Here is a 12,211-nt window from a genome sequence, read left to right on the forward strand (position 1 = left end):
ACTGACATTTTATTCCGTCCTGCATTTTAATCATATTCATATTTGCATATGTTTGGGTGTGTATGTGTGTGTGTGTTTTTGTAGTCTCAGATGAAGATGAAGTCTGCGGGCGTTGTGGATGGAGGCTTGTTCACAGAGAGCTATTGTAACATCTGCAATGCCCAGCTCATCTCCGAGTCCCAGCGCACCGCTCACTATGAGGTGAGTCCATCTCCTCTGCTCAGTTTCTGAGGTATTTTCTCATATTATTCCAGAATAAACATGTGTTCAACAACTGAAGAAGACACAAAGGTTCTTATGCATAAAGCAAGCCAAAATGTTGCAACGTTTACTTCATTTTCAGGCAGATTCCTGCGTGGTACATTTTGCAAATGCCTTATTTGTACCAATTTCTGCTTGTGGCGTTCAAAATAGTGCTCATCCATTAAACATGGTATTAATGCAGCACTGTAATGCTAGTTACTTGCACAACAACAAATGTGCACACACAGTTTTTATTTTAATGTAGTATAGCTTTCAGCAGACTCTCTCAGAGTAATTTATTGGATGGCCATTCAGCCCTTGCATTATTTAACTAGAATCTAAATGTGTGTGTTTGTGCATGTGAATGTGTGCTTGCGTGAGTGTACTGCATTAAAGTTGTACTTAATTACAAGATACAATTGGGATTAACAAGCAGACTAATGAGGGTGAGGCCCTTATCTAGGCAGACTAAAGCAAGGGCAATGATGGTGTGTACGGTAGGTTTCTGCATAGATGTGCACCTACAGTACGTCATTCACTTGTCAGTAATCTATTTCTGTCCCTCCCGAGCCTGACAAAAACACACAGCCTTGAGTAGAGCAGATGAATAGGCAAGCTGAGTCATTGCATTTCATCAGTTCCAAAAGGTCTCTGTAGAGGTTAGCAGATCAAGGAGACAAGGAAACAAATCATTTGCAAGCAGGAATATTTTGAATGTTATATTCTAATCAGATTGAGGGCAAAGATGGGCAAATTTACTAGGAGCACATTTCAAAAACAAAAATAATTTCTCATTTCCGACCAAAGGAAAAAAAAATGTCAGAAGTCCCACAGTTGTTCTTCAAACATCCCTAAATGTCTCACTTAAATAATTCATGCATCCTCTTTTGAGTTGAGATAATTTATATGTATTAAATTGTTGAACTTCAGGTAGTTGCTTCAGCTTTGACTAATGAAAATGGACTTAACTAATAAACAAAATCCAGGTCAATATCAGGCTGTCTTTAGCCAATTAGGGGTGTTGCTGTTGGTCAATAGGACCATCAAATGCATTATGTTCCAGTGCTTTATCGAAGGTTAAAACCAAAGGCTGAACAAACCCAGGTGTGTGACCTGTCTGTCAACTATAAGCCCAGCATGTGCCCCTTTGTTTCAGTCACAGTCAGTGGTTCTGTCTGCTGCATCAATAAGTGAATTCCTCACCTTCTTGAGCGTCTATCCTGAGATGCTCATTTCCTTCAGCCCTTCCTTTAATTTATAGCAACTCTATCGTGACACACGTAACACGTCTGTTCTCAGTCTTCACCCTCTGCTGCAATGCCAAAATATCAAAGTGCCCTCCACTCTTGTACAGGTACTTCTACTTTATCTTCCCAGGGCCTGTCAGTTCAACAACATAAACATAGCGATTAACACATGACCAGATGACCAGGTCTGGTCTCAGACTAGTAATGTCAGTTTCACTTGGTAAGAATCTGGCACATCAATCAGTATTGACCTTCCTTTACTTAAGTTGCCAGTGTTTGAGTGCTTTAGGTTTTAGCACCTTATATGAAAGGTTTTAACTTTTAGCTTTGTGTGTTAGGGCATTGAGGGCCATTGCACTAGCTCTTCTTTTATCTTCAGTTTCATTTGTCACACACTTAAGCATTTGATTGTAAAGGTTATAAGAAAGATATATTTAAGCACTTCATTAAGTCCCTTTAAGTAAGCCTCTTTTTCTCAGTTCCCCTTCCACTTTTTTTCACATTGCAGTGTCTTTTGCATGTCTGACTACTTTTTTTTGACCACATGCTCCTCCATCACCAGCACCAGCCATCATGGTCTTTTTCTTGGTTTCATTCTTTTTCATAGCCTTTTCCCCTCCGCTTTGTGTGTGGCAGAGGGGAAATTTCCATCAGCTGCCACTGACACTGACAAGTATGTCCTTTTTATTGGATTTGAATAGAGACAACTCTAGCATTATCTTGGCACATTTTTATTCTTCCGTAGCATAAGACAGTGTATGTGTGATGGCTTTATTCACTGTTTGATGAGACACTTCTCTAATTGTGAGCCAATCAATACTGCTTTCCATTTTGAGATGTCCTACATGTGATTCAAAACACTTTTCAAAGATTCACAGATTCAAGATTCTTTTGCTTACACATATACAGTGTTGGGCAATTTACTTTGAAAAAGTAATTAATTATAGTTACTAGTTACTTCTTCAAAAAAGTAACTGAGTTAGTAACTGAGTTACAAGATTCTAAAAGTAATTAATTACTTGAAAAGTAACTATTACTTTACTTTAAAAAAAAAAATGTTTAACCCTCCTGGCTCCAGGGTATAATTGGCCATTTTTAACCATTTTTGATTTTCCCTCCACATTTTACCTCTAAAAACTATTTACTTTGCCTTGTTTGGTATCATTCTTTTCAGCACAACCTCACGTTTCTGAATTTACAGTTATGTTTTCATTTTGACATACTGCCTTAACACAATTGATCTGAAATCAGACAAAAAACATAAAATCCGAGTAGTAAAAGTTATAGTTTTTTAACAATCACAAACATGTTTATTGAATCATAACTTTAAATGCAAATATAAATTTTACAATTTTAAAATCATATGCACAACAAAGTTATTTGCAGCTATTTACCTTTTACCCTCTTTTTTTATAACCATTTCAAACTATTTATTTAACAATCAGGTGTTCTGCATTCAATGTGTACGTACTCACTCTCTCTCTCTTTCTCTCTCCCTCTCTCTCGCCATCACTCATAAAACTTCCCCCTCTTCCTAAACAACCAAATGTCATGTTGCCATATCATTTTTTGATTGGTCGACATGGTGCATTTTTCCACCAACATGAGAAACTAAGTTTTTTTGTTTTGTTTCTTTATTTTTTGCTCATAAGGAGAGAGCGCTTGCTAGCGCTGTCCTTAGATGTTAGACGAGACGAAACTGTTGAGGAAAAAAACGCCGCATTTATATTGTTTATCATCTACACCACGTGGCCTATCAACACAATTTAAAAAACTGGTATATATCACCTTGTTGCCTTGTCATCTTGAAGTGGTCATGTGATTGGCTTACCGCGACTACTTTAATCTTCCTCAGTCAAACAGCAGCACTCATGCGATTGTTTTGCCCCCTGAGCTCCAGGTGTTGTGCCAAAAAGTGATCGTGATTATCTACCGCGGGAGCACGCACAGCTGCTTAAAGCTGTAGCGCCCAGATTACTTACGTAGACAGCTACTTCCGTGCAACTGATATAAGATGCGGTAAGCTGAAGACAGCTTCAACCTTCTGTTTGTTGAAAAAAAGTAACGCGACCGCATTTTCTTGTTAGTAACGGTAACGGCGTTGTAACGCTAGGAATCATAATTAGTTAGATTACTTGTTACTGAAAAAAGTAACGCCGCTAGTAACACCGCTACTTGTAACGCCGTAATTCCCATCACTACACATATATAACTGTGCCATGCCTAACATTGCAAGTTCTACCATGGAATGGCCAAAGCATCTCTGACATATCAGGACATGAATATAAGACCTGGGAATGTCCTTTGCTGTCTGGCATTGGCACAGTTAGTTGCAGAATGGGCCTCCATCGATTAGGCTTGTTCAGGCACATCACAAGTGTTCTCAGCCCAGATTAGGATCTGTGGAGTTTGGAAGCTGGATCAACATCTGGGGCTTATCATCTTCCATAAACCATTCCAATTAGTTTTTCCAGAGTGGTAGGAAGGTTTTTAAGTGTTCTGGTGGCACAGTGCTTCTCTGCAACTATGTTTACTTTAGTGGTTTCAACCTTGGGGCTGATTTCTGCCCATGTCACTCCTGGCCATAACACAGCTCTAAATGCCTTTGTGGGAGACATTTTTATGTAGCTGTCTCCAGCCCTGTCTATCTCCTCCAACTTGATTTTACACTCAGAGAAACAGGGGAAGACAACACAGAGAGACATGGATAGTCCATTAGAGAAGGGCGAGCACGGAGGGTCAGTGCAGGGTAACCATGGTGACATGAGGTCCTGCTTTTAGCCCATATCCCAAAGCCATCAACTACATGACCATTTATACACCTATGAACACAAGACACACACACAGGCACTGACAAAATTCATCAACAGTAGTCTGACAAGTGAAGAGACGTGAGTTCGTGGTCGGGTTCTTTTCCTCAGGGCCAAGAATCCAATCAAAGCACTGGAGCATCAACTACAATGCCTTGTCATTTACTTTCATATCATATGGATATGATGTCATATAGAAAGGTTTGGCAGATAAAAGCATTTGACAAATATTTTTTGCTTTGATCTAATCACATTAATCTCTCATTAATCCAAAAATTCCCCATTTTTTGTTCTTGACGCATTTCATTATCACCGTCTTTACTTGGTTGAACAATCTGTGTTTGCTGCATATGGAGTAGGAAAGGTGTAATCTTTCTGATCGTGCCAACACTGAAAAAATAATGGCAGCCCTAGAATTTATAGATAATGATATACGTTATATAGTAGGAAGGAATGAAAGCCAGAGTATGGCAGTAAAATTATGTGTATGGAGGAAGATAGCAGTGTCAACCAAGATAGCATTGTCAAAACACATACACACTCTGTAATCTTTACCCTGCAGTGTTTCGGGGGATTTTCATTGTCCCGCATTAAAGTGACAGTTAGCAGCTTCAAGGACGGCTCGCTGTCCTTTCATGTAAACACCACTCTGGCTTATTATAGCTTATATTGGTTATACCCTTAAGTACAGTAATAAATGCAGACAAAGAAACACAAGCTTAGGTGTAGCGAGAATAACATATTAGTAACCAGAACAAAATAGTCAAGCGCAGCAGTAAAATCTACAGTCAATTAAGAGGTGAGTCTCAGATAATGATGGGGAGCGTGTGTGCTGCATATTCCTGCAAATTTCCACAGCAAAAGCCTTGAAATGAAAGGTTTCTTTCAACTGAAATGGCTTTTACTGTCATTTGAAATGGTTACATGACAAGCATATTTTGAATTATAACCTCCTCGTGGCTGAACATTGGCTAAAATGTCGTACGTATCATGTAATAAATTGTTTTTCTAGGGTTGTTAAATACCTGTTTACAGTTTCTTTGCTCTTGTTGTGTTTATTCGTGTTTATGCTAGTGAAGCTTTGACAGCAGGAGTGCAGTACGTAGCTTGATTGATTACTGTCCTTGTGTTAGCACAGTTGGATTTGTGTAAACTAATTCACTGCTTATTGAAAAAAATACAAGTAAATGAAATAAAAAAGTAAAAGAACCTTCGATGAATAGTGTTTTAGGAGAGAATGATTGCCTCCTACAGTATTTTATATTCAGGTTAACACAATAAAGTAAGAAGAGCAAATTGAATTGTTTTGGAGTGCGCCTTGTTTAGAGCAGAACAGAAGGAAATACAAGAAAAATGAACGCTGCAAGCAGCAGTGATCATGTCCTTGCACCATGGTGCATGTTGGGTTTATAGACAATACAGATGGACATAGGCATTTCAAGATGGTATGTTTGAAGCAGGGATTTCGGAGTGCCCCTTGTGTAGCGCTGGAACCCAGTCACGATGTGTTTCATCCATTTCATAGGCTGGTTTGCCTGCAATAATGCCAAATAATTAGCAACTCTATAAATAGAACGTAGTTCTGCAAAATCACTCATTAGGATGCTTGTTCTAATTTGCTATGACCTCAGAGTGCATCGAAAATAAAACTAATAGGCTATAAAGAGTGATATAAACTTGTTTAGAACTTACGTGAATGAAAACGTCTGGAGCACCAACAGATATTTGGAGATGGAAGAGAACTGGATATCAGCTCGTCTCACAGCTGCTATCCAGACTAGACGCCTTCTTTTGGTAACATCTGATACAAGAGCTGCCTCATGTTGCTTCCAGGTGGGGAAAGAATGAAAAGATAAAGCATTTTCAAGCTTATTCCCTTACCAGTCGTGCGATCTAACATTGCAACCGACCGCACAGCAAGTGCGAACACGGGATGTCAAAAAACGTCTAGAAACTAACTCCTCACAGCGCTTCGTTACTACGTTATTACCCTGACACTGCTCGCTGCACTACATAGATAAATGGAAAATGTTTTGCCGTTTTGTGGCGTTAGCTTCAGCCTCTTCACTCCTTTTTGTGCATCCCGCGCTTAGCTGCTGCTTCTTCAACAAATTTTGGGGGGTGGCCAGTACCCACCACCCACTTAGTAATGCCCCTGGTTGGTCTGTTGGTCAACATGGCCACAACCCTAACTCCATAGGTCAGGTGGATGACATATAAATAAAATTTGCACCACTTAGAGTTTTTAGGATGTTGAATCATGTAGGATCATGTTGCTGTATATCATGTGTTGAATAAACAATGCAAATCCTTACTACATGGTGTCTGTTGCACAAGATTGATTTACCTTTGCCCTGAGAGACTATGACAGTGACTCAGTATCAACATTTAGATATCTCCAGACCAGGTCTCTAGACACGGTTAATTTCCTTGTGCTTATGCTTGACATTAACCATGTCCACAAAACAGAAAAGCTTAGTATCGCCAAGAAGTTTTTAATTACATCTGAGGTTACCAGGTTTCATGAATTTTCCCACCCACTGTGACCCACTTTTCTTTTCTTTTTTTATATCCATCATTAGGGTCTGAAAGTTCTTCTGAACACATTTGTCATGCAAATCGTGTAATGGACATGTCGGCCTACAGTGTCCATTTCATGCTTTGCCTCTCCAAAACATGAAATGTACACACATGCAGAAGTTGCAGTAAGATGTGGTAACAGCAGAGAGAGAGATTTTATTTCAAGCCAAGATGAAAATAATCACGGAAAAGCATTTAAACAGACATTATTAACACATTTACATGTAAATATATATTAGCTGTCTAGCTTAACCGTGTCTGGTGATTAAGGACCCTGGAATGTACTTCATACGTATTTTCCCTCACTATCGCCCTCTGCTGGTCATGCAACTTCTGCATGTGTCAATTTTATGTTTTCAAGAGGCAAAGCATGAAATGGTCACAGTGGGCTGGCTTGTCTAGTACACACGATACTGGGTTGCAATTGAGGTGGATATGGATAGCCTGTCAAAAGGAGTATATCAAAGTATAAAGCTTGTCATTTCATGTTGCCACACGGTGGAGTTGTACCTATCGCTAAATATTAGCATATGATTTCTCCTCTCCGATATAAAAGTCTTTCCTCACTTCCAACATTTAGCACTTTACAGCGTTCAATGTGTGCAGATCAAGCAAAGAGTCTTCAGTCCTCTACCACTAACACACTTCTCCACATCTTAGTCAGGGATCCACAAAGCTAAGGCAGGCCCAGTCCATTAGTCACCTGGCCAGGAGCAAAATGTTTACTAGCATCATCAGCTGCAAGAAAGCTAAAAGCTTGCAGGGAGTTGCTAAGATAGAGTGACAGTCATTGATTTTTTTCCACTTGGCACAGTTGATTAAAAAAAAAAACTCACTTCCTAGTTGACCCTCTGTTTCTCTCTTTCTCTCTCTGCCAGAGCAAGAAACATGCCAACAAGGTACGTCTGTTCTACATGCTTCATCCTGAAGATGGAGGACCACCTTCCAAAAGACTGAGGCCAGATAATCCAGTATGCTTCCACTCACTGTTTGCATGTGTCTGTGTGTGTGTGTGTGTGTGTGTGTGTGTGTGTGTGTGTGTGTGTCTCTACCTCTGTGCAAATATATAAAATATAAACCTAAAATGTATATTATCACTCCAAACTTTTTACATGTATGTCAAAATGTATTAAATATTTACTGATGAACTAAATAAATCGAAATAATTTTCTGCATTGCAGTTAAATGGAAACTCTAGTATGAATAAAGGCATTTATTTTGAATGTCCTTTATCACATGTGTATGACAAAAACCTAAGTTTTTGATTAGCTTTAGTCTAATCCTTTGCAAGGCTCGTCCACTTTCATCCTTAACCATTGTGTCCAAGCGCTCATGGGAATATTTGATCTCTTGTATGCAGTTGTGGGCTATAATTCTCCCAAGAGAGGTTATGCCTGCTTCTGGTCACATTTAGTGAAGGCAAACAGCGCCAAGCAGCTCTGTATCTGACTATTGCAGGCCATAGCAAAGGAGGTCAGTGCATTACCAATGTTTGTGTGTCTGTCCGTGTGCATGTGCAGTCGGAAAGCCATTGTGTCCCTGTTTCTAGAGCCCCATTCTGTAACTGTGGCAAATGCTGAGATGGCATTTGTACCCTACATTGAATTGTTGGGCTTCAAACATTAAGTATAACTGCTATTTTGGTAATGATTAATTTGTGTGTGTGTGTGTGTGTGTGTGTGTGTGTGTGTGTGTGTGTGTGTGTGTGTGTGTGTGTGTGTGTGTGTGTGTGTGTGTGTAATTGACTATTGTGTAAAGGAAGATTTACAATATTACATTGTGTGTCCCAATTATCTGGCTCGTCCCATGTGGCATAAAATATACACTCACACACTAAAATCACATACCGTGCACACTGTGAGGACACAGCTGGTGGAAAAATAAAGGTTTTAAAACTAACTGACAAATCTAGCAATTCCAGAGAGAGAGAGAGGGAGAGGTGAAGAGGGTGAAAGTCTCTAAAGTTTTCAGAAAATAAATCCAGCGAGACTAAAACATAAAAACAGACCTGGATTAACAGTTTCAAGCCCTAGAGCTTGAGCAACCAAGTGGTGGTGTTTAAACTATGCTTCTCGACAGACTTACGTTATTTGGTCCATGGACTGGTTTGTTCCCCCACTGTTTACCTTCACATGAGCCATGATCATTTTTCCTTTATCCTTCTATGCAGTCTTTCTTTTCCCAATGATTGCATACGTTTAAATTTTAAGAAGCATTCTTTTAGATCAAATGTAGATCAGTAGATCAATCCAAAACTATGAGATTTCAAATACACTCTTTAGGATCTGTTATCTAAACTGTCAGAAGGTTGAAGAAGTTTATAGGCAAAAGACTAGAACAAAAATAAAGGCCAGCTCCTGTTTATTTTTTTTATAAATATTGCCTACTTTCTACACACGTGTCACAAATAGCTGTATGACAATATTTTGAAAAGGAAAGTGAAATTAAGAAAAACTAACTATGATTTGGTTTGTAATGAAGGATGAAAGACCGAGCAGCGACGGTGACTGAGCAGCGACTCCGTGGCAACCACCGGTCTCTAGGGAATGGCAAGTGGTTGCTAGAGATTGCTGACTGTTGTTTAGTAAAATCGGTTTCACTAAGCTTGCTGCACACGCAAAAAAAACCTCCCTGTGATTGCTTTTGTTACTTGCCGATTTGCATTAGTAGACTCCAGCTTGTCTGCAAATACTTGCCAAATACTGGTGCACTAGTGAAACGGAAAAGTAGAAAGCAAACTGGAACCACAAGGAGGTTTTGGGTGCAGCTCCAAATACTTCTTTGTGATCAATTTTACCTAGAGACTGTCAATTTGACTCACAAACCAGTCAAGGATAGTACATTTTCCCCTAGTGGCCTGTGGTTTTAAGAGGGTCATTAGTTAGTCTCTAGGACTGTGTGACCTCGGCCTCGCTCAACCAATGGAACCATAGTTCACAACAAAAGTTGTAAAAAGGTAACGCATAACACTGCAAACACGCATAATATAATATGTCAAAGGCTTATGGGTACACACACACACACAAACACACACACATACTGTGGATGTATTCACACCTGCGTCTCCATCTGTCTCTCTAAAAACCAAATAAGACATGACTCAGCCCACTGTGGATTTCACCTCATATTGGACACTAAACACACATAAATAGGCTGTGTGCACAAAGACACACACATCCCACATCTGCTATATTGTAACCTACTGTGAGTGCCACAGCTAGCACTTTGTTCATAACCTTTCATGCAGAGATGTGACATTGATTATTTGACAAGGCGGGAAAACTGATGTAAGATGAGCAGAGATTAATTTCATTTCCCGAGGTGAAACTGTCAGCATTCAATTCGGAATAAACTTTTCTTCTTTCATCTCTTTCATCTTTCTTTCTCCCAGGGGAAGCGTTGCACGTCTTTTCTCTAGACTTCATCCCAATGTTTTTTCCCTCCTGTTTTGTGCTGATTGACATGGTGCAGTCCAATGGGAACTGCAGAAAATGCTTTCCCCCCCCCCTTTTTTTTTTTGCAGAGTGATTGAAATGTCAGTGTAAAATGCCATGCTTTAAGGTTTTTGTGCTTGTGTGTACAGGTGAAAGTTTTTGTCACAGAACAAACAGAGAAAGTAGGTCGTCAAGGTGCTCTCAGATGAAAGAGGAGACATGATCCATTTTTCTGCCCTATTCTCCACCCAGTTCTCTCTCTCCATCTGTGCAGTTTTTCACTTGCGCAAAGGGCAAGACAGACCTTTTATTCTCCTCTACTGCTGTATTTTCACTGTGACTACTTCTAATTTACACTTTCAGAGCATCCTCGAGCTCTAAATGAGAGCTCTGTTTCCCTGAGCTGCTCCACGAGTATATTTAGCAATGTTTCCCACAGCGCCCCAACACAGAACAGTGGGGAGAAATGAGGAGGAGCAGAAAAAAGAAAAACAGAAGGAGAGGAAGATAAACACAGCTAATTAGGAATCTATTGTTAGGTGAGTGAGCAGATTGAAGCCACCCAAACGAAAATGAAAAAGAAAAAACAAAATCTGCGATACAGACGTCACTGTCAGGCAGCGGACAAACAGGCATACGTGCGGCATGTGCGAACAAAAAACACACACAACAATTAGGTCGCATCCAAATCGGTCTCAACAGATGCGCGAGGTGCGACAGGTAGAGACAGTGAGGTGTGGAAAACAGAGAGAAACACAGTAATGAGCGATGGCAGAGATTTAGAAATCAAAAACGAAGAAAGCGAAAAGGTGACGACTTTCTGCACGATGGAGGAAAAACAGTGAGTCAGAGATGCTATTTAGTGTTTGAAGTGGTTTGGTAGAGTGGCAGCTGTAATGAGCTGACAATTATTCATATGTCAGTCACCCACACATGCTTCAGATTGTTTAAAACATTCCCCGCACTGTCACTAAATCCCTGGTGTAACATCTTTGATTTTTTCGAGTAGATGCTTCTTTGTGTTTCAGTTCCATCTCTGTCGACTGCTTCACTTTTTAGTGCTTGTTGTGACGGGTTAGACTGCTGCAGACTGCCACAGAGAAACAGCTCAGGCTTTTTGTCCTGAGTCAAAAACTGGAAAAACAAAAACCACAAAACACACAAGGATGGGACATCAGCCTATTGCAGTTTATCTTCCTCCTTCTGGTACAACAAGATCTTAGTAGAACAAGAGCTCAACACCACTGCCCAAGGAAGGAAAAGGAAAAGGGAGTATGTGAGGGGGAAGTGGAAAAGCAGAACAATGGGACAAATAGCGAAGGAGATGAGAGGAGGCACAAAAACTGAGAGGCAGTGGGGAAGATATGGTAATGAGGAAGGAGGGGAAATGTAGGCAAGAAGGAAAGATGGAGTAAGAGAAAAAAGTTTCCTAGAGAAGAGAAGAAAAGAGGAGAGTTGTCCTTACAGAGTCTCTGTCGCCCCATGCTGCAATCATGAATAAAAAACACTGGATAAATATAGATAAGCTGTTTTTTACTTTACATACAACAAAATCAAAATGGCAAATACACATTAGACAGTGCTGCATGTGCTAGTAAAGAAACCAAGATACTAATAAAAATTCCATATCAGTTTCTAGAAAGCTTAAAATTCCATTATTGAAATATCAGCTGTTATTCTTTGCTAACAGTGCTTTCCAATAAGATTTTTAGAGCTTATTTAGCAACTTACTGTTGTCAAATAGTCCACAAGCTTCTTCTGCTCAGCTGCAATGCTTAGTCTGCTCCATGTGGTGCAGATAATGGTTTGAGTCTTAGTCTAACCTGATTTGTTGGAAAAACTGTGTGATGACACTGTTTCTAAAATATGCTCCATTAATTTAAAAAATAAAAAATAA

At 39.7% G+C, this 12,211-nt stretch overlaps 1 protein-coding gene across 4 annotated transcripts in view; it reads left to right on the plus strand.

The window, feature by feature from the left end:
• Window positions 1-12,211, plus strand: part of LOC113034742 (zinc finger matrin-type protein 4) — a 66,899-nt gene that overhangs the window by 16,505 nt on the left and 38,183 nt on the right. For all 4 annotated transcript variants that reach the window (XR_003274226.1, XR_003274227.1, XR_003274228.1 and 1 more), the window contains exons 2-3: window positions 85-201; window positions 7,759-7,851. Coding sequence is in view for 1 of the 4 variants with exons in the window: in XM_026189715.1 (XP_026045500.1) it covers window positions 91-201; window positions 7,759-7,851 (204 nt within the window). In the remaining 3 variants the exon portion in view is untranslated. The remainder of the gene's footprint in view (window positions 1-84; window positions 202-7,758; window positions 7,852-12,211) is intronic.

The sequence above is a fragment of the Astatotilapia calliptera genome, chromosome 13 (genome assembly GCF_900246225.1).
Source record: "Astatotilapia calliptera chromosome 13, fAstCal1.2, whole genome shotgun sequence".
Taxonomy (NCBI): Eukaryota; Metazoa; Chordata; class Actinopteri; order Cichliformes; family Cichlidae; genus Astatotilapia; species Astatotilapia calliptera.